This window comes from Cydia pomonella, chromosome 13 (genome assembly GCF_033807575.1).
Source record: "Cydia pomonella isolate Wapato2018A chromosome 13, ilCydPomo1, whole genome shotgun sequence".
NCBI lineage: Eukaryota > Metazoa > Arthropoda > Insecta > Lepidoptera > Tortricidae > Cydia > Cydia pomonella.
The window spans coordinates 15,300,756-15,324,359 of NC_084715.1; the positions used below are offsets into that span (position 1 = coordinate 15,300,756).

The window sequence follows — 23,604 nt, forward strand, 5'->3', positions numbered from 1 at the left end:
TTAGAAGTGTGATTAAGCTTAAAAAACAACCCGTATGCGACAAAAAGAGACTTATGTTTATTGGTTTGTCTTTGTACTATTTGTAATACCTCTCGTTGTAACGAAACGGCCAAGCCATAGGTATATTCTGACTAAGGTGTAGAGTTTGTGAAGTTAGGGCATGTAGAGTTAAAAGCATGGCTCTACAAGAGATCTGGTAACTTTTTGACATTGCGAGCTTTATGGTTTCGTCTTGGCAACATTTTATTCTATTTCACTTCTTTTTGTAAGTTGCTTATCTTACTTCCCTTAATTTAAAGGGTTGGGGGTGATTTACTAGTAAAAATTCTGAAATACGTATCCGTGGGGGCATCTACTTTTATAAAATCTGCTTTTTTTCACTGATTCCACATACAAACTTCAACCCCCTCATGCCCTTTTTCTCCCCCTTTTCACCATTACGGGGTGATTTTGGGGCTTAAAACTATTCAATATCCTTTTCCATAACAAAAACCATCTACACACCAAATTTCAACTAAATTGGTTCAGCGGTTATTGTTTCCCCATACAAAATTCCATCCCCCTTAGGCCCCTAGTTTTTGATTTTTTTTGTTGCTTATTTACTAATACTATCCTAGATACTTACTAAATTTTAGCTTCCTAGGACTTCAGGAACTACCCTAAAGGTTTTTTTGATGATCATCAGTGAGTGAGTGAGTGAGTGAATCAGTGATGAAATCGGGGTTTTTCAGGTATGAATAAAAGCTAAAGTATGAGAGCTATGCAATTGAAATTTTTTATGCTTAATAAGTCCACTATTGACATTATATCCCGAAAATGTTGTTTATCTGGTATATTCCAAAACCATGTTTTGAGTTTTCAAAAAAACGACGAAGCGTTTCGAGAAAAGGTAGGTAGTGCCCTTGCGCTTCGCTTTGCTCGTCTTGGCGGGGGCACTACCGTGCCCCCAGATGAATCAATTTATTCGTGAGTTGTCGGAAAAAATGCGTGGAAATGGAGAAAACTGAGGTGAGCGCCGTTACTGAGTACTTCTTTTTGAAAAAAAAAATGTGTACTAAAGCTACGCACACTGAATTAGCGGCAACATTGGGGGACTACTTCTCCGTAGGTATTCCAAAGCCCTACGGTAAGTGGTCCTTTATAACATATAATTACAGAATTTAATGTTAATTTCAAATGAGCACCGATAAACTAAACTAATACTTTTTCAATATTTGGCGAATACGAATATTCGTATTCGTGGCATCGCTAATCTCGGCCAAACCATAATTCTATATGTATAAGAATCCACCGACGCCCACAAGGTACCTACAAATTATTATTTTTCTGACAAAAAAAGCTGTGAATACGTACTTTAAAGTAATACTTTTCATAATAAAAATGATTTATCTAAATACTATTTTTTTTTACAAAGGACTAAATAGTGACGATTTGATAATACATCACCATACGTCATATGAATTTTTCGCGCATAAATCCAATTTTTTGTGTGAGAAGGCAAAACATATTAGGTAGGTATTTCATAAATAAATTTCGCGTCCTCAATTTGTTCGAAAATGATAGCCGTACTTGACCGTATTGTAGAAATAGAGCGAATAAAAATGAGAATCGATTTGAATAAATAAATATGTAATTTACATACTCGTAGGTACCATCCACCTTCTAAACATTCAAATCTTAAGGTGGTTCGACTAGGTTACCCAAAGCTTAAACCTCACTAGATGGCGCCACAATTACAAATTTTGAGTTTTAATTTTTTTGTGGAGTAGTCTTGGTATTTCTATTCTGTAAATTATGTTTAGCGCACTCTTTAAATAAATATTGAACTATTACTACAAACATTGAACACTTCATTGTACAAAAACTACCCCTTAATGTCGACAGAATGTTTCTTGACTCTATTTCTAAGTATCACTCACACATTCGATTGGGTTCTTCCAACTCAGAATCACTAGCATAATCAATCTTCGTGCTAAAAAAACCCGAAAATTTGTATTGAAATTTTAGTTTTACATTGAAATTTCTTTCACACTAAAATGTGACGTAATGGTATGGATATTTTAGGATATCTTTTTTTAATGCTAGGGTGGAGAAGATTCTAAGTAGAATGAACCTAAGAAAGTCCAAATTTGTAAGTCAGATTTTCCGGTATTTTTTTCAAAAAAAAAAAACGCTGTTTTGTTCTAAAATTAAAGCAATCCCTTACTGCCCAGCCTTTAAAAAAGTAGGTAATATTTTACAGTAGAATTAAAACATTTTTTTTACGATACATTTAATTCAATTACAGTGAGTTACAAAATTGGATGGCCTTCTATTTATAACCATTATAAAAAGAAATGAGATATTTACCATGTTTGTTTATATTATTGATTTCCCGATATTTTGACACAACTAGAAAATTCACACAATGCCTAGAGATAGAAAATTATTTATTTATTTTATTTATTGTCAATTTCATTCAACGGATCACATCATATCCAATTTATGTGTTTATGTATTTCATTGTTTTCTACCTAGTTGGTTATTAAATTCTGTTACTGCAATAATCTTTACATAAAATATACCAACGAAAGTTTAATAAAGTATATATTAAAATGAAGTACACAAAATCAGGAATTACATATGACAATATCATTCAAAATCGCCTCCTCTGGCTTTGACACAGGCCCTCAAACGACGAGGCCAGTCATCAATAGCGGCACGCACGATTGTCATGTCTAATTCCGTCACTGTCTTAACTATGGCCCGCTTGAGGGAGTTAAGATTTGTGTGGGGTTTAGCACAGGCTTTCTCCTCAATAACCTGCTATATGGCATAATCCAGGGGGTTAAGGTCCGGGCTGGAGGACGGCCAGTCTTCGTGGGCAATAAAGTCAATTTTGTTCCTTCGAAACCAGGCTTGAGTTGTTTTTGCCTTATGTGCAGGAGCTGAGTCTTGTTCAAAGATCCATGGCTGGTTTTGAAATAGGGTGTGGCTTAAGGGCTTCACTATTGGTTCGAGAACGGTTTCCAGTTTCCGGTTTTCACACCTTTTTCACAGAAATGAATCTGTGTTAGCCCCGAGTATGACACACCCAAAATCATGTTTGGCGGGTGCCCACATTTGTCCAACGCAATAGGGTTGTTTCCATCTACAAATCTTAGAGCATAATTGCATCCCAAAAAATTCTTTTGGATTATAAGAACATGTTAAACTACTTTTAGGGGACCTGTAATGACCATATTTTTGTAAATATTGAATTTAAAATATCTTTTGGCACACGTCACGTGACCAAACCCGAAACGTCATTGAAGATTCTGATGACGTCACAACTCTCGGATTGACACTGTTGACAGTTAGGCGATTAACAACAAATGACAAATATCAGTTGACAGTTCGTATCTTCTACGTGTGTATGTAGTTATGTGTCAAACCATAAACTGTGACGTCACACAATTTTCAAAGAGCGTTTTGGGCGCGAAAGCATCTGTCAAAATATATTTTGTTAATTTAATATATTTTAATCCGTTTTTAGTATAAAAGCTGAATTTTAAGGCAACTTTTAGTTAATATAGAAAGTAATACAAGCGTTTCAAAAATTTGGAATACGATTCTCTTTTAGGCCCCAATTCATTATAGATACGACGAGATAAGCGTTATTTGTGGTATATAATTATAGCTCACAAATCCACCACATTATGTCATTTTTTATTTTTTCGGTAGCATTTGTTTTAACGGAAATAAAGAGGTTGCAAATCGAGTAACAGAACTTCAGAACAGATATCATTTGATATTTACCAGTCCCTTTTCGGTGAAGGAAAACATCGTGAGGAAACTGGACTAATCCCAACAAGGCTTAGTTTTACCCTCTGGGTTGGAAGGTCAGATGGCAGTGGCTTTCGTAAAAACTAGTGCCTACGCCAAATCTTGGGATTAGTTGTCAAAGCGGACCCCAAGCTCCATTGAGCCGTGGCAATATGCTGGGACAACGCTAGGAAGAAAGAAAGAAATCGAGTAACAGAACTTAGTAACCAACTAGGTATAATAGTTATGATGTAAATGTCCATATCATGTTGGAGTCATATATGTATTAGCCAACTAATTATTCAAGATCAATACACTTAGCTCCCTTAGGTATTCGCCTAAGTACAATCTCGGGCAAAATTGAGTTTTATAAAAGTGAACTAGTTTCTAGGTCATATTTTCTATGAATTGGTCATTTTTGTAGACTCCAATTACAGTTACACTTTTCCTGGTTTTTCGCGGACCAGAATATCGATGATTTTTGTAACTTGATTTAGACGTTGCTATCATTTTCAATCCAAAAACACATAAAATCACAATTCAGAACATGCGGCAGCGTTGTTTTCTATCAAGTACCTCAAGCACCAGGGCGGCTACCGGGAAAATCGAAATTCGTCAATTTCGGGCATTTTTCTCTGTCACTCTAATTACGTCTTAGTGAGAGTAAAAGAGAAAGATCCCCGCAATTTGCGAATTTAGGTTTTCGCGGTAGGCCCCCAGGTCCTGTCAAGTTTCAGCAGTGTTGCCAGGTGAGCGGAAGAGAATTATCGTACTTGAGTGTCAATATTATTGTACCGTTGAAAAAAATATCGTACGCCAATCAAAAAGGCAGCCCCTAAAAATGTCTTGCAAAATAAGCTTAAACTTCCAATTAATAATAAAAAAAAGACAATTTTCGTCTAAATTGCGCAAAAAATCTGTTTATATTTGTGTATTTTTGGGATAGACTCAAACGGTATACAGGAAATTGTGACATTTTAAACTTTAAACTTACACCAAGGAGCCGAACACCCAAAAGATACTAGTTTTAGCCTATTTCTGAGAGAAAGTATCATATTTTGCTTCAAATTACTAGACTTTTAAGGTGGCATCATCCAAGGGCTGAAATTATAGTACTTTAGTGTACGATAATGCTCTTTGGAACATTACGTCGTACCGGGGCCCAAATTATCGTACATGTACGACAATTATCGTACGCCTGGTCACACTGAGTGTCAGTGTCGACAGAGTCAGCTAAAAACGCGTCAAACATCGCAACGTCGCGCCGATGCATGGAGTGGCAACGCCGCAATGTATTTGTACACGACATTTGTCACACACACATGAGTAAAATTTATAAAAATATAACGTTGATTATTGCATGATTTCTGTATGAAACAAAGTTTTTCTATTAATTTAGCGCAAATGAATATTCGAAAGTAGATAGATGCGCAACTATTTATGTAATAATATTCTGTAATTAATTAATAAATAGCGATTGTTTTTTGTATGAAAATCGAACCACCTTAACTCACTGCATTAGTTAGCATAGCACTGGATAACTACAGCTCATAAATATCAAGGAAACTATTGCTTCGTGTGCATCTCATAGTACAGTTGGTGGCGGTCCATGAGCTGCTGGTGCGTGCCGCGCTCAGCGATGCGTCCGCCTTGCAGCACGCAGATGAGGTCGGCGTCGCGGACGGTGCTGAGGCGGTGCGCGATCATGATGCACGTGCGCCCCGCTGCAGCTGACTCTAGGGCTTCTTGTACTACCTGGAAACGTGATTATCAAATATTAATTGTAGATATTAGATATGTAAGGTCAAGGAAAAATTGTGCCCGTGAGTTTGACAGTTGAAGAATATAGTGATGTACGCTATATGACTTGCGTTATCGCGCGCGACTTCATATATATGTCAAGCGCTAATTCAAGTATTGAGTCGCTTGCTACAATGCAAGTCAAAACGGTCATACTTACCGCATAATGTAGAGATTGAAATTTTGTCTATGGTTGGTACCTTCTCGCTCTTCGTGTCGAGGGCGCTGGTGGCCTCGTCCAGCAGCAGTACCCTGGGCTTGCGGAGCAGCGCGCGCGCGATCGCCACCCGCTGCTTCTGCCCGCCGGACAGCTGGGTGCCTTTCTTGCCGATGTTGGTGTCGTAGCCCTGTGCATTTTTTTATCATACTCCTTTTCAGGGGTAGCGCACAAGCGTAAGATAAATTGTAATCATTTTTAATTTGTCATTTCTGGGGCATCAACCAACATAATATATCAATTAGAATAGATGCTCTTAATGTAACGTCATTGACATTAGAACTTACCTGTGGCAAAGTCACGACAAAACTGTGCACATTGGCCTGTTTCGCAACTTCAATTATTTCGTCGCGTGACACCACTCGGTCGTTCTGTCCGAAAGCGATGTTCTCTGCGATCGTTAGGTCGAACAATACTGGCTCTTGGGCTACGAGCCCGAAGCTCGCACGCAAGTCCTTCATCAGCAGTCGGGGCAGCGGAACGCCATCCAAAGACTGAATTTGAAAACAATTTTTTAAGCCTAAGTAAATATTATACCGCAATTAAAGGACCAAGCAAGATGATTGTCCATAACCTCCTGAGACCCAGAAGCAATTTTTTTGTTTTGGTATTAGCACTCAGGTACCTACTCTATAAAAGTTCAAAATAGATACAAAAATTTGTACGCGGGGTCCCAGTTAAATGTGCATCTGAGTCTGGTAAACGCACCATTAGCGCATCACTCGACAAATCACAAACAGTAAGTTTGCTCGAACACTAGATGTGCTTATCATCAATGTAATGCATATTATGAAGGTGTTTAGAGATAAATCAAGCAATCGAGGCACCATGTACAAGTACATGTACACCATGAAGTTTTATCTCAACTGCTAGTCTGTAACTCATAGGTAAGTAAAGTATACAGAGTCTCCTTATCATTACGCGAATATAAAGACTAGGGTTAAAAAGAGCTAGTACTTTACATTAACGAATGACTATTCTACCTAGTTGACAAGTCTTCTGGTCCAAGGAGACTCACCACGGTACCCGCGCAAGGGTCGTAGTATCTTAGTAACAGCTGTATGACTGTGCTCTTGCCACACCCGCTTCGACCGACTAAAGCTACTGTTTTTCCACTTGGTGCCTGAGAAAATAGAAGTAAAACTTTATTAACATAATAGAAAAAAATGTGTAGAGTCGAACCAAGATAAGTTGGCAACCATTTTGATAGCCCAGCCAGTGCAAGTATTATTTTAAATGTCAAACATCTATGAAATTACGACGTTTACTTAACACTTGCACTGGCTGGGCTATCAAAATCGCTGCCAATTTATCTTGGGCTGACTCTATATGGGTCTTTTTGGTTATGTTATGTATTAATTGTTTGTGTTACTTTCCTTTTTTGTCTGTTTTTAGGGTTCCGTACCCAAAGGGTCAAACGGGACCCTATTACTGAGACTCCGCTGTCCGTCCGTCCGTCTGTCACCAGGCTGTATCTCATGAACCGTGATAGTTAGCCAGTTGAAATTTCTACAGATTATGTATTTCTGTTGCCGCTATAAAAACAAATACTAAAAACAGAATAAAATAAATATTTCTTTCCAATCTCGAGGCTCTCATCCAATCACCGAAGTTAAGCAACGTCGGGCGGCGGAGTCAGTACTTGGATGGGTGACCGTTTTTATAGATAATTGTACGAAACCCTTCCTGTGCGAGTCCGGCCGCACTCGGCCGGTTTTTCTGGTCGTTGGTGTACGTGCCGCCACTCGGTAACTCATAGTTTTAAGTTAGGCCTCCCCCCGCCCCACTGAAACCAGCGCCACGGATTGCTGCGGCATTATGCTGAGTGATCCTATTTTAGCGTCCAATGTTTTTATGTATATACCTTTAATTTTTTTTACAGTACATATGGGGCTACTTTATAGCACTAGTGCGAGAAGTAGCATATTACGTTACTGTGTCGATCATTTAAAGGGCCATATGTACTGTAAAACGTTGTACGATACATGTGCGAATAGGTAATTCGCAACTCGTGTCGATTTAAAACACTCCCTTCGGTCGTGTTTTAATTTATCGCCACTCGTTTCGAATTTCCTATTTTTCGCACTTGTATCGTAATGTACTATTCTTTATGCATTATATTATTTCTTTCTTTCTAAATATTACCTGATATATCTTTCTTTAGGCAATAGTTTATATGTATATAGAAAATAACTTACAAAGAACTCGTCGTTACCTCAAGGTTGAGCTTCTGCAGTACCATGATGTTACGCCTATTTGGATAGTAAAACTCAACTTCCTTGAATTCTATCTCACCCGAAGCTACCTGTCAGAAATGTAAAATGTTATATTTAAGGGACAATAGAGACTGCTTTATTACTTATAGGAATTCTATTCCCAACTTGAAACCTAAATAAATGCTTCGCGCACTGTGTCTTTTCAGGGGAATTAATCCTGCGAAGCCTCCGACAGCCATACTGTGGAATGTAGAATAAGCACCCTACTGAGTCTTACTCGCGAGGGACTAAGGTAAATTTTAGGACTAGTGTGTAACAGATTTTTCGTGAGACACTGCTGGAGTTGCAGTAAACATTGATGTCTCAAATAGCTACAATGAACCTAATCGGGTAAACACGTTCGGGAAAAATCTGCTTTTTTTCTGTGGACACAAGACAGGACAAGAGTTAAGGATTTGGATAACACTTCAAATAAATTTTACTAAGTACTTAGAGGGGATATGGTTCTTGATAAAACTTACAAATCCAGTGACAGGATCCTTAGGGTCCACGATAGCCGGCTGCTTGTGCAGCAGATCCAGCACTCGAGCCGCCGCCGACATTCCCTTCTGGAAGTCAGGCATGTACGATAACACTTCGTTCGCTATCCCTGCTGCCATTTGAATGCATTGCGTTGTGCTGAAATCCAGAAATGCATTAGCAAACGGCCATTGAATATGATGGTAGCTATTCGTCAAGAGTGTCATAACATAAGCATGGAGCATATCCGCTACCGCCAAGGTATTAAACCCAGCGTCATATACCGCAAAATCCTCTATACTCACATCAAAATTTTCTCGTATGCTAATCGTTCGTATACAACTAGGTATCCGCCGTAAACAAGGGCTGCAGAGTTCATCCAATTAAACATGGCTCGGGACAGGCCAGTGACCAGGCCAAAGAGGTGGGCTCCCCGCTTCGCGAGCTGCAGAGTGAGAGCCAGCTGAGCTAGGTACTCCCGCACAAACGCGGCTTCGCGTCCCAGAGCCGCTACCGTGCGGATGTTGGACAACGCGTCTACTGCTATCTGCGAAGAAGTAAGACGGGTAAGGACGTTGAGTTGTACCGGATTTGAAAGGAAACAGTCCGGATTTGAGTTGGGTTTTGGGTTCTACGGATGTTCCATACCGATGGTTTCGGTAAAGACCGGAGATTCCGGTCGCTGAAAACAGTATTCACTGTATTTCACATTTCTCTTTCTGTCTTAGTTCAAAAAAATTACGACAGGTACGTACAATGAAATCCTCCTGTGTATGGTTGAAATAACTTAAAATAAGTACCTGAGTACTTCTCTCAACAGCCTTAGCATTCATTGAAGCCACAATGGTAGCGATGACATTTTGGTAGTAAAAGACGGGTAGCACGAGAGGCACAAATGCCAGTGCCACCAAAGCCACTCGCCATTCGAATGTCAAGGCCATGCCCAGGGATAAGACCACGGTGCCTATGCATTGGACTAATGTGCTGATTCGATGACCTGTTGCCTGAAAAGAAGTTAATATTTTATTGAATTTGCGGTGCCCGATATGGAGTGTGCGTGAACTAAAAGCGGGAGGAGGAAGATTGTTCATTGTTGCGAAATGTCAATGTCAAGTATGAGTTTTCGATTTAGGCCACACTTCCAACGCACATGATCTTGTAGTCTTTAGACGCTTCGTATGAGGGTATCCGCCAGCTCTGTTTAATGGCAGTTTATACGATGGTGTTAACGTAGCATGTGCGGTAGTTTAGACTCTCTATTTAACTACAGTTCAAACTAGGGGAACGTACGCCTTGCACATGAGCCGCCTCAGCAGACAACCTTGCGCACAGTGCGCCCGTAGAATTAGCTCGCTCGTCGAAAAACGCGATGTCCTGGCGCAGCATATGTGCAAACATGCTCAACCGCAGGCGCTCCGTGAGGTGTGCACCCGTCAGCCCAAAACACACCGCCTGGTCATATACACACCATTATTGTCATCAGCATCGAATCCTATCCGTAAAGTAGCATCAAACATATTATAAATACGTTAATCTGGACCAGTTTCGCTTATAAGACAGTGTAAAGTGCCGTTCACATGTTTTAATACAGCGGCTAGGATACATTTTGATTTCAACATGAGCAGTTCCACTGTACGAAGCACTTAGCAAAGATCATACATAGGTAATTTTAATAACAAAACTTCCGTGAGATTCTGTGCGGAAAGAGAAGAGTCGTGGAATGTATGGGACCCAATACATTCCCCGAATCTTCTCTTTCCGAAGAGACTATATACAATACAAAACGGTTTTGTATATATTTAATATATCATACATAGGTACTATTGAAAATAAATTGTGAATTACGCATCGAGTTAGTTCCGTTCAGGTTTTCATAATCAGATGCGCTTCACCAAAAAAATATTGTACTACAATCATCTGTCATCATCAAATGCTTGGTTTGTAATTCCAAAAATCGCTTTATGTAGTAGGTACCTAAGTAGGAGTATATTAAGATTTTTTTCGGTTTTATGTTCTATAGTGACGGTAAAAAGGCAATGAGACGGGGATGTTCGCATAAATCTATTTCATCACGCCATTAACAACTTTGACAAGTACTTACCTAACTTAAGGAGGAAGGAGTACATATGCTACAGTATTGCGTATTACTTACTTGTATAAAGTACGAAGATCCAATTGCTAGACCTATTCCAACACATGCCAACGATATATGAGATACTTGTTTTAACATGATGGATGGGTCTGGATTTGATAGTGACTGTAACCATAAAAATAATATAGTTATAAGCCTCAGTTCTATACTATTGAATAGAATTTCAATAGTATGTAGACTATTTACCCCGAATAACTGACCAAAAGCCAGAACAGCTAGAGGTAATGTGAATCCCACAACAAAACCGCAGATACATCCAACTAATATCAATTTCCACTCTGGCGCGTTGAGCGCTAGAGCATCTCGAAACGCAACGCGTTTTACTTCTTTCTCGTCTTCTTGAGATATCTGAAAAGCATAATGATCTCGATGGAGCTTCTCGAAACGCAAATTGACCTATAGATATAATGCAGTAACCTGTTATCGCCATCAACACAATATCTATGGTGAGGAGAGGTATTGGCCATGGCTAAAGAGCGAAATCGACGTCCTCTTGTCATGGATAGATTATGTAGCTAACGGTGATGAATAGAACAATTCAAATCTTAAATATTGTAGGGCACCAAAAATTTTTTTTAATGTTAAATATTTCTACGTATTATATTTAGGCGAGGTCACCGGCGGAGGCTAATTTGTACATAAATCAAGAGTTTATAAAAATACCTACGTACAGCTGGTGTACTGTCCGGAATATTATGTTCACTTATAGAGATGTCCTTATGCCTAGAGCCAGCATCTGAAAGTTGATTGATCTGCTTAGCTGCCTGCGCCTATTAATTTATATCTATATAATACTGAGATATAATATGTGTTATACCATCGTTGTCACTTAGAATTTCATAGTAGACTCCCTATACACCGCAAACAAGTAACACGTTCGAAAACTCACATTAACCAAGACCTTTAATATGTTCTCACTAGTGAGGTGAAAAGTTGTATGTGTCACACAAGAGCAAAGTTATTTTACATCTCGTGTTTTTGAGTCCCTCGCTACGCTCAAGATTCTATCAATTATAGGACCTTTGGCTTATTCGGGACTCAAAATCAACACACGCAAGAAAAACCAACTTTCCTCTCTTGTTGCACAAATAACTATTGGTGAATGGTGAGATATGTAGGTCTGGTACCTGGTACTAGTTTTCGTTGGTAAATATTGTAATACAAAAAATATTGAGCGAGTATAAGTTTTAAATACAAGACGTCTACTAGCTCTTCTCCTTGTTTCGATGACTAACGAAATTTAGTACCAGAAGGACTACTACGAAAAACGAAAATCGAAATTTCGTTACCTTTGTCCATCTGTCGCTCTTCCATATTTGTGTGATAGGTACTTCGATTTTATTAGTTTTACATGTTACTTGAATATCCTACCCTACCCATAGTGTTGTGTTCCTGCCGGTGAGTAAGGTTGCCAGAGCTCAACGAGGGGGGGATGCTAGGGTCGGCAACGCGCATGTAACTCCTCTAGAGTTGCTGGCGTACATAGGCTACGGACACTGCTTACTATCAGGCGGGCCGTATGCTTGTTTGCCACCGACGTAGTATAAAAAATGTTCACGTCAAATTTCATGTTATTTTAAAATGAGAGCATAACTGCCATTGAATGGCGACATGCCCACGGCGTTTCATTTTATAAAGAATATCTGGGAGATCAAGCGTAGCTCAGAACTCGGAATAATATAAAAACTAAAAAAGGCGCGTTTTCACAGAAATAAGACCTAGCTAGATCGATTTATCGTCCCCGAAAATCTCCATATAGGAAATTTAATCGAAATCGTTAGAGCCGATTCATAGAACCCCGAAATATACAAATATGTATATAGGCTGTATATATATACAAAAATTGCTCGTTTAAAAGTATAAGAATCTCCGCTGCGCCGCCAATGGTAAACAATAGTCGATCTTCTTGGATTATTTCCATACAACAATTTTACCAATTAAATCTGGCTCCTGAAGCTTCACCATATCATAATAGAGCCCTTTTTTCGCGACAAGTTCCGCGTGGGTTCCTTCTTCAGCAATGACTCCGTCCTTCATCACACAAATTAAGTTCGCGTTTCTGACCGTCGATAACCGGTGAGCTACAATTACGGTTGTTCGTCCTTCTGCAGCCTGTGAATAGGGGCTTAAGATAATAACATATTTTTGCTATGGTGGTAGAATTGAAGGTGGCAACGGTCATCCCGATGGCTATTAGCCAAGGCGGAAATTGATCGAAATCAGTAAACGTTTACAATTCTAGATATATATAATATACCTACTTAACCTGTAGGTTTTTTAAAAGTGTTACAACTTTATTCTTCAACAACTAGATTCTTCAAAAGTTGGTTTGCTGCATATCTGATTTCATTCGATTGTGATTTTAATAATTTTAAGATTAATCCTGTCTCACTGAAACTCTGTTCGCCGTCTGTCGTGTCTCCTTGTTTTGTAGCTACGCTTGAATCTTTAAACTGTATATATTGATCTGTATTTTTCTTATGTCCTCGACAGTTGTTTCGTTCGGTTTCAAATTTAAATGTCCGGTAAAGAAAAGTACCAGACCAAAGAAAGTACCAATACTCACTTTTTCTAAAGCAAGTTGAACCTCCATTTCCGAAGCCATGTCAAGAGCGCTGGTGGCCTCGTCCAAAAGCAAAATGCTGGGGTTGCGCACCAGAGCACGGGCGATGGCTATGCGCTGCTTCTGTCCTCCTGACACAGAGACACCGCGCTCTCCGACGAGCGTGTCGTAACCCTGTTGATGTGTTACACAATTGCAGTGGAAGCAAATCTACAATCACGTTCTTGTAAGTAAAATATACATATATAATATATATCTAACTCAAATGGATGCATTGGACAGGCTGATGCAACTAGGCACATAAAAAGTTTTGTATGAAGTTTGTTTCGCAAATTTTTGCCAACGAAGAAAAAGAAAACGTCAGTGCTATTTATTCTGTCAAGTTTACATCAAGTCAATTATCAGCCTAATTGCTTTGTTTGTTATGAAGGCTTTAATGTTTTGTTCGGGTATTTCGTGCAATTTCTTTATTATTTAGTGAAAATATCGAAATTAGTGAACCGTGATCAAAGTAAAGAGCGAGTTTGTTACAATGCCACCGAGAAAACGGTTTACTAAGTGTGCAATATGTGACAAGCGAGCCACTCGAGAAAATCACGAAAAAAGGGATTTTACGGCAAAATTTCCCTTAGATAAAGACCGGTACGTATTGCTTTAGATACTTTTGACGTTATTTTGGTGCAGTAGGCTTTAAACACATCGAAAATTTGATATTTTATATTATTTTTAGTTGTGAACTAGGGATGTACTAAAACTATCGATAATTGTATGTTTATTTGTATATCAGAGTATTAAATAAAATATGTGAAATTTCCTGAGAACTTGCATGCAATATGACACAAAATTAATTCGTCGAAGATTTTCAGTGGGAATTATCTATCATCTATGCATTAATGGTCATTATTTAATATATTTTTTTAAATCTAGTAATTATTTAATATAATAACCTGAAATGTAAGTAAAATAATCTCTCTCTTTTTATGATCAAAAAAATATTATATGACATTATTACACAAATTGACTTACTGCCATAGTAAGCTCAACAAGACATGTGTTGTGGGTACTTAGACAACGATATATACATATACAATTATAAATACATAGAAAACACCCATGCCTCAGGAACAAATACGCATGGTCATCACACAAATAAATGCCCGTACCAGGATTTGAACCTGGGACCATCGGCTTCATAGGCAGGGTTACTGCTCACTAGGCCAGACCGGTTCTCATGATTAACAGACATATAAATACATAAAAAGTTAGAGCATTGATAAAGGGTTGTTGATAATTGGATGCCAAAAAAACATATCATAATTTATAGATGCATATTAGCGCTAAATAATCAGTTGATCATCTCATTAGCAAACACTTGGAATATAAACTGTAGATAACCAAGGCTGTATGTTTTCAGATGCAGGCAGTGGGTCAAATTTGTTGGGAACGAAGACCTGATACATCCTCCCATAGAAAAGTTACATTTATTGAAACATGTATGTGTAGTTAATTTTGAAAATAGAGCTATTAATAAAAATAAAAAATAAGAAAAAAAATAGTGAAGGATTTTATAATTACATTCTGAGTGTAACGAGGTATTCTAAAATAGAATCCTAGCGTAGTGAGGGATTTAAGTGTTAACACCTAACGGTGGTATTCCACCTATCCAATTTCTTTGTCCAATGTGTATTGCGTCTCACATTTTGCTTAATGACAGAGTGAGCCGTAATGACATTGGACAAAGAAATTGGATAGGTGGAATACCACCCTAAGGTGGAAATATTTTTGCTACCACGTGATAAAATTTACATACTGCTTTTCACATCACCTATGAGGAAATTATTACGGTACAAATTTAATTTTACCTAAAAAGTATGCAAAAAGGGGGAAAAAAACGTGTTCTAGAACAGAATAGTGTCACTTTGATCCCTCCTAGTAGGGAAGAAAAGTGCTACTTTGATCCTTACTAGTGAGGATGAAAACGCCCCTTTCCAACAAGGTGTTGTAAAAAAAAATCGGCTCCACATTAAGTTCGACCACGTATTAGTCCACTCATAGAACTATCCACTATATAACAAACAACTTAAATGTTGACTCGATCCTAACTTGATTTCGAGTACAAAATTTATAGTCAGCAGTCTGTGTTTCAACCCTCCCCATTTTATCGATATCACAAGAAACGCAAGCGTGTAGCGTACTACACTATTTAAATCGCTTATGTTGGTTATGGTGGTTCTTTGACAGTTCTTTGTCGTACATTTTGGTAATGATTTGCGAAACAAACTGATTCCACTCGCTAGTATGGGAGTCCCGTCTCTTAAAATGTAGTGATTATATGCTTTTTGACATTGAAAGGATGGTAAGCCGCCGAACGTGGACAACCGCGCGAAACTGCCTATCCATACATACGTACCTGTCTCCAGCTGTGTCGGATCAGCTCAATGGTACCATAATATTACATTGTTACCTAACTTACATATGTATGCAAATTTTCAGTCTAGTAAACAGTAAGTACCTTTATTTATTAGACTTTATTTTTACCCTGATAACTTTACAAGGTGCATAAACAAACTTAACTAAACTTGAGAAGATATAGACAGCTACCATCGGTAATTTAAGTATGAAGTGATGCGCGTTGGCCTGCTCCGCGGCTGCCCGTATGTCAGCATCCGAGGCATCCTCGCGGCCGTAGCGGATGTTTTCACGGACGGTCGTGTTGAACAGCACAGGTTCTTGCCCCACCAGCCCAATCTGCGCGCGCAGCCACCGCACTGACAACTCACGCACGTCGTGCCCGTCCACGCGCACCTACAAAACGACCTGCACGTGAAACCAATACATATTTTATGTGGATATTCTTAGCCCGGATAACGCTCATAACTGGAGGATGAAAGGATGACCCTACGAAAACGTAGGTTGTTTAGATTCGCATTGTTTTTGGACATAGCTGTCAACTGAACGTACAGATGAGATGGAAACTACTTAAACCAAACTGGTACCTTGAACTAAAATAAGGGCATAATTACCTCAGTGACTTTGTTAGATTCAGGCTCCAAAAGCCTCACACTGCTCTTAACAACACTTATTGGTCAAGGCCAGTATGTCCAATCGCTATGTCTTCTAGAAGTCACAACTAGGATCTGTTATCATAGCATTGCTTCTCAAATATTCAATTTCCGGGCAGTCCAAGAGCGGATTTATAAACAAAACTGAACCTACTGTAAAATTATCTTCAAAACAAAGGATATTAGAACATTACTTACGCTGCCTGCGTCGACATCATAGAATCTAGTTATAAGCTGTATAATGGAGGATTTTCCACAACCAGAGTGCCCCACGAGCGCTACTGACTGCCCTCGCTTTATACTTAGATTAATGTTTTTGAGAACCTGTAGCAAAACAATAGTATACGAAAAGCAAGCAAAAAAGTCGTTTAAAAAAGTCTAGTAAACAGTGTTCTAAGTACTTACATATAAAAAGAGCCTATGTGATAAAATATCGCTGCGTTTAGTGCACCATTCGCAACCAAATATATAAAATGTATCGATGGTAAGTCGAAACCAGTAACATTAACCCATATATGCCCATTGGGTCATTTTTGACACACCGGAAAACATTCGCTCTCGCCTGACTTGTGTAGTAGATCTAAAGGCATCAACTAACCATTACGTCCGGCCTTGTAGGATAATTGAACATAACATTCTTGAGATCTACATCGCCTTCGAAACTCAAAGGTTTTACTCCCGTCTCCTTATAAGGATTTATACTTGGCGTATTGTCAATAAGGCGGAAAATTTGGGCAGCTGCGCCGCAGGCAGACCCAAAAGTGTTTACCACGGCACCCGCCATTCCACAATATTGTAAACCATGTACAACGCCGAAAAATACCTAAAAATTAAAACAATCGTGTGATGACGTCTCTAATAAATTTGACCATCCACAAGTCTTCTAGATCCATGGAGATAGTTTTGGGTAATTAATAATTATTTACTACTTTAGTCGGTATTCACAAGAAATTCCTATCCATTGCTATCTGGTGCTTTTATACTGTGTTAAGTATGTAAGTGTTACGTTACTTACAGAGAACATAATGTTGGCATTATATGACTCAGGCTCCTTAATCATCAGATAAGTACCAAAGTAAAATGACAAGCCGTAGGAGCAAAACGTTCCAAGTGTCAGGAAGCTCATCGCTAATCCCGTGAAAATATCTGAAAAATAATTCCGATGTACGATAAGGTAAGCTGGCTCTCTCCATTACCAAGTTCAAGAGTCGAAACGGTTTTTAGATCGTGCGATGATAATTGGGTACCTTGGGCCCTGCACAAGTATAGTAGATTGTTAACCATGGGATGAAAGGCACTCATTTCTGTCGAGGTAGTTTAGTCTGAGGCTGAAATGATTCCTTTCACCCGAGTTAAATACTCTTCATTTCGAAGACAAGGAAAGTAAAATGCATGTTATTTATGGTATTATGGGGAGTTACTTATATCAGAATGGAAATTGTATGACAAATCCATTCAAAACCAAATTTCAATTGCTTATCTTATACCTTCAAACGAGCAATTCTTGTATATTTATATGGACTGTCCCTATTGTATCGGCGAAGCTGGTGGCTGTAGTCGTCCTTGGCAAGACTTTCCGATTACGTCCACAGCCGTCTGTAGCGGCCAAAGGGTTATCTATCCCCAAATGGGGTCAAGTGGGAATTAAACTATTGTCACATGTTGGCATTTTTACCTCGAGGGCATTGCGGTAGTTACAAATAAGTTTGTCTTTAAGTAACCTTTCTTTATATGAATCTGTCGCGCTTTAGCAAGAGGCTCCTTATATCTCCCAATTTCCTTTTCCTGCCCGTTGTATGCATACACCGTGCGGACTGAACTGATCACTTCTTCGGCGATGGCACTTGCTCGACCGCTCTCAACTGCTTCTTTCTTAACAAATCGGCTTGCTATCTAAAATGTATAAATTGGGCACCTATATTTGTCCAAAACCTTGACAGTGTAAAACCGCGTAGGTAAATATCTACAATCGGCGGTTTAGAACCTTGGGATTCGTCTTAAGATATTTTCTAATATCAAACTACCAGAAAAGCAACGAAGTTAAATAAATAAATATTATAGGACATTATTTGTAAATTGACTAAGTCCCACAGTAAGCTCAATAAGGCTTGTGTTGAGGGTACTTAGACAACGATATATATATAATATAAATACTTAAATACATAGAAAACACCCATGACTCAGGAACAAATATCCATGTTCATCTAGCCAATCAATGCAAAATCAATGAAATGCTGTAAAAATGCTTTTTTACATTAATCTCAAACTTTTTCTCCTGCACACGTTTTAACAAAACAACATACATACCATACCAGACACCATAAGTAGGACCAATGTTACGGGAGCCATTATGAGGCAGAGAAGCGTGAGTTTCCATCCCTTGAGGAACGCCATGATGAAGGCGCTAATCGAGCCCGTTATATTGTATACGAAGGTCGATACCTTAAGACCAATGCCATCTTCCAATTTTAGAATATCACTGAAAAGATTATAGCCTATCAGCATTAAATTCCTCATTTACGCGCAAGTTCCAGATTTTCTGAAACTTTAACAATGATATACCTAGTATAGGAAGCTATACTACTTTAAATTTGCTACTATTTTGAAAGATTGTCAAACCAGCTTACTCTGCCGCTTTCAATAAAAAATCCCCCGCCTTTTATTTTGACAACAAGTGGAAAAATCATCAAAATAAGTTAGGTCATTTTCCATTAAAAAAACCCTCATATGTTATTTTTGCATGGAGTCGAAAAATCATCAATCTTACTCTGCCATTTTCGATGCGAAATCCCCCGTCTGTTGCTGGTCGAAATAAGACATATCCTGGTGCATTGCGGCTCTTAAATATGCTTGTTTTATTTGGTAAATCTGTTGAACAGAGCAAGTTATATGCGACAGAATTAACACCTACTATGTATTACTTTCAATAAGATCAAGCAAGCTAAGTACGTAGGTTACTTACCTGATTTATAGCAGCAATCTCAACAAAAGCCGTGCCTATGTACAAAGAAACGACCACTGTCAAACCTATCAGTGAGTAATTAATTCCAAATTTATGCAGGGCTTCCAAAAACTTGGCGTTGTCAATAGGTTTGGACTGTAGAATATTCTTCTCGTGTTCAACCATTACGTTAAAGATGCCAGCCACCGCAATAATAGAAAACGGCAACATAAGTCCAGCTACAATGCTGCCAATTGTAGACATGCATATCAATATTCTATCGGATGTTGTTGCGAACCTATACTGAAATCAAAAACTTTATTGACAGTACATCTGAATATCTGAGGGCTTACCGCGAACCTCGTTCGACGTGTTGCCTCCCTGTTACACTTACGTACGAATTTACAAGGGCAACAAAGAGGCAACAAGTCGAATGTGGGTCGAAGTAGGCCTTTTGATGCCAGCAAACAGGTAATTAATAAGGGACGAATAATTTGCCAAGGACATGCAAAAAAAATTGGTTTAAGCACCGCCTGTACGGGCAAATCGAATCTTGTGCTTGTGACTTCTGAGCCAGACAGTTATTGCCGTGAATGGAACAGCGGACGAGTTAAAGCCTAAGACCCACTTAGGAACCTAAGAGTTGCCTACAAACAACCATTAGGTAAGTAAGCATTAAATATTTACTTTGAAATTGAACAAGTATGGCTGTGTAGAATTATATTTAACTGCTTCCCTCTGGTTTGAGGTTTGTTGGCACGACAAGGACGCACGTGTAAGCTATTCTATCAATAATTTACACAGTCAATATAATATAAATAGGAACCTACCAACTTATAATATGAAACGTTAGGAACTCGCCCCGTTTCTGCTCTTTTATCCTTGGCCATAGTACTTATACGTAGTCGTACAATCGCAGTACTAAATAATCACTTAATCCTGAAGTGCCATGTAACTTGATGTAGTAAGGTAATCATTAACATAAATAAAGCATGCATATAAATAGTTATTTGTTTTACAAGAGGGGAAAGTAGTTGTTTAACCGTTCGTTCCAATATTGCTACCTGAGCAAGCGAAAGATTCCAAAATTAAACCCTGAGCATAGCGAGCGGTGCGAGGGTTTCAAGACACGAGGGTTAAACAGATTTTTCCACCGAGTGAAACACAAATATTTTCACAACACCAACGCGAGGAAAATACTAACTAGTTAATACCAAATAAAATGAAACCAAATCAAATCCAAATAAATATCAAATATTTATCATTTAAAAGTCAATTCTACCAGCTAACATAAGGAAACAACTCAAAATTTGAATCATATTACTTTGCCACACATGTGGATAAAATGCAACTTCTCATCCGTATTTGAACTATCAAGAGTGCCTTTACCAGCTGGTGTGGTGAAAATGTATGTACCAAACCGTAGATAAAACTTTAATAAATATACACACAAATTAATTTGAAATGATAGAACGTTCAAATTTTTTATCGAATTGAACAATTAGATAGGATAATTTCTCATTTCCTACGGATCTAAATGATATATACATATTCAACTAAAGTCTAAATTACGGATGAATGAATGTCAATGTCATAATTTGACAAATTAGTGCAACAAGCTGCAGTTCAATGTTTTAGATAAGTAGGTACAACCTCTTTTCGAACTAGTACAAACAAAAGCCACGTATTGACTATACCTACTTACACATTTTTGTTTATAAACCAGGTTTATAAACAATGTTTCGTAATGAGTACCATACATTTTCTGATAAACTTTGTTTACCAACACTGTTTATAAATAAACAAAATTGGCTAAACTTGAAAATCTCTAATCACTCTAATTACGTCTTAGGCTTAGCACGCACTGCGGTTTTTAAAAAGCGGTTCCGCTACCGCAAAAAATGTAACGTACGGCATTCTTTATAAGCGCACGCACTTGCGATTTATTTCAGTGACTGATTTTAAAAACGCAACTTGCTACATTTTGATTCGCGGTTTGCAACCGCGCGTTTTTATGTATCCCATACTTCATGTACGGCAGCGCCCCCACTGCGGTTCGTAAAAAGCGGTTTTTTCGTCAGTTCGGCTCAGAGAGCGGAGCAGTGAGGTGTGTGTTGTGCGCTGTATTATGTCGTCGGAGTCCGAAAGTTCGTTGCCGGTCGAAAGTGAAGCGTTGCCGGTAGACAACAAACACATAATTAATGAAGTGGCAAAAAGACCAGCTCTGTACGATAAAACTATAAAACAATACAGTGACAAAAATGTGAAAGCCAAACTTTGTTAGAGGATGCACCCAGTACTTATGTTGGGGAAGACGTTTTCTATTTTTTTATTTTTATTAATACTAAGGCCACAACATATACCTACGGCTCTGAGGAAATCCATTGTCATACTGAACGTGAAAACCGCGGAAACGCAACCGCAGTGCGAGTTCCTCCGCGGTTCGGCGTTTTCGGCCAGACCGCAACCGCAAGAAAAAAACCGCAGTGCGTGCTAATGCTAAGCGTAAGTGAGAGTAAAAGAGAAAGATCCCCGCAATTTGCGAATTTCGATTTTCCCGGTAGGCCCCCTGAGAACTTGAGGTTTGCCAAAAACTGTATACATATACACCGTGTTTTTATTGATTATTCCGTTAACTTCGGTGCACGAGTAAGTACGTTTAAAGAAACTAATTGGCAGAAGTAATAATTTTTCTTTTTATTTTTTTTTATAAAAAGTAATTAAATGTTGCATATAGCTTGTTGTAACACTGGCGGGACGGGCGGGGTAGCGTTGTTTAACTCAACCAAACAATTGAAAACTATAACATATCAATGACATTTCAAACATCGATCGTCCGAGATAGTACTTACGTTTAGAAGCAAATGTATTAACTCGTACTAAACACTAATCAATATGTAAACAGGCCCTAACGCAAGTGTATACGCTCGTAGGGACCTTATAAGATAAAAATAAATTATTGATTATCTCCGAAATGGAGTTCATTAGAATACCCGTGTCTTTGAGAAAGTTACTTAATTGAAGCTCAGGAATGCACCCTCGAAATTAACAGAAATAAAAAAAAGCGGCCAAGTGCGAGTCGGACTCGCCCATGAAGGGTTCCGTACCATTTATGACGTATTAAAAAAAACTACTTACTAGATCTAGTTCAAACCAATTTTCGTTGGAAGTTTGCATGGTAATGTATATCATATATTTTTTTTAGATTTTTCATTCCGTTATTTTAGAAGTTACAGGGGGGGGGGGGACACATTTTTTCACTTTGGAAGTGTCTCTCGCGACTAGATACCCCACACGTATGGGTTTGATGAAAAAAAATTTTTTTTTAATTTTTATGACGTATTAAAAAAAACTACTTACTAGATCTCGTTCGAGCCAATTTTCGGTGGAAGTTTGCATGGCAATGTATATCATATATTTTTATTAGATTTTTCATTCTGTTATTTTAGAAGTTACAGGGGAGGGGGGGGGGACATACTTTTTACCACTTTGGAAGTGTCTCTCGCGCAAACTATTCAGTTTAGAAAAAAATGATATTAGAAACCTCAACATCATTTTTAAAGACCTATCCATAGATACCCCACACGTATGGGTTTGATGAAAAAATATTTTTTGAGTTTCAGTTCTAAGTATGGGGAACCCCCAAAATTTATTGTTTTTTTTTCTATTTTTGTGTAAACATCATAATGCGGTTCATAGAATACATCTACTTACCAAGTTTGAACAGTATAGCTTTTATAGTTTCGGAAAAAAATGGCTGTGACAGAATCGGACAGACAGACGGACATGACGAATCTATAAGGGTTCCGTTTTTTGCCATTTGGCTACGGAACCCTAAAAACACGGTGTAGATTCATATCCAACCGCCTCGTTAACTTTCGACGCGATTGAATAAAAAATGTGCAAAATCAACATGGCTGCCGTTTTTTTATAATTCCGACTACGGAGTTATGTTAAAAGGCCTTTCAGGTCCTCACACATCAATTTTAAATATGATTCGGACAAAAATAGAGAAATTCAAGTTGGCGGCCATTTTTAACAATTTTTTTAAAGGGTTATTCCTATTAAGGGGTCGTTCGACGCCAATATATCATCATATCATCTACTATCAATTTATCACTGACCACTATCTAAATGCAAAATTACTGTTAAAAGATGGTTACAATCCATTGATTATAACGAAACAGGATTAATTATAAGTATTATAACCTAAAGTAGACACATATATACATACACTACAAGCAGTACACTTTAATTGATATTAAACTACAAGATTTGTTTTAATTTTAATAACAATAGCTTAAGTTATATGAATATTATGTACCTAAATTAAGAAAGAGTGGGTTCTCCT

General features: G+C 38.2%; 1 protein-coding gene across 5 annotated transcripts; it reads right to left on the minus strand.

Annotated features, from left to right (window-relative positions):
* Positions 1 to 1,612: 1,612 nt before the first annotated feature.
* On the minus strand, positions 1,613 to 22,448 carry LOC133524327 (phosphatidylcholine translocator ABCB4-like). 5 transcript variants are annotated; one of them, XM_061860276.1, is made up of 24 exons: positions 20,084 to 22,448; positions 19,275 to 19,556; positions 19,080 to 19,180; positions 18,620 to 18,791; positions 18,034 to 18,205; positions 17,328 to 17,458; positions 16,911 to 17,135; positions 16,511 to 16,636; positions 15,852 to 16,055; positions 13,254 to 13,424; positions 12,622 to 12,799; positions 11,359 to 11,423; positions 10,874 to 11,035; positions 10,688 to 10,792; positions 9,826 to 9,987; positions 9,336 to 9,539; positions 8,841 to 9,082; positions 8,538 to 8,694; positions 8,016 to 8,105; positions 6,819 to 6,923; positions 6,088 to 6,294; positions 5,784 to 5,930; positions 5,288 to 5,538; positions 1,613 to 1,676 (listed from the first exon to the last, which is right to left on the minus strand). In XM_061860276.1, exons 1-23 carry the CDS (start codon positions 20,141 to 20,143, stop codon positions 5,350 to 5,352), a joined length of 3,657 nt encoding a protein of 1,218 aa, XP_061716260.1. In that variant the 5' UTR covers positions 20,144 to 22,448; the 3' UTR covers positions 1,613 to 1,676; positions 5,288 to 5,349. The 5 variants fall into 5 exon arrangements, with proteins under 5 accessions (XP_061716260.1, XP_061716264.1, XP_061716259.1 ...); XM_061860280.1 differs by lacking the exon at positions 9,826 to 9,987; XM_061860275.1 differs by having other exon boundaries at positions 10,688 to 11,035.
* Positions 22,449 to 23,604: the final 1,156 nt, after the last annotated feature.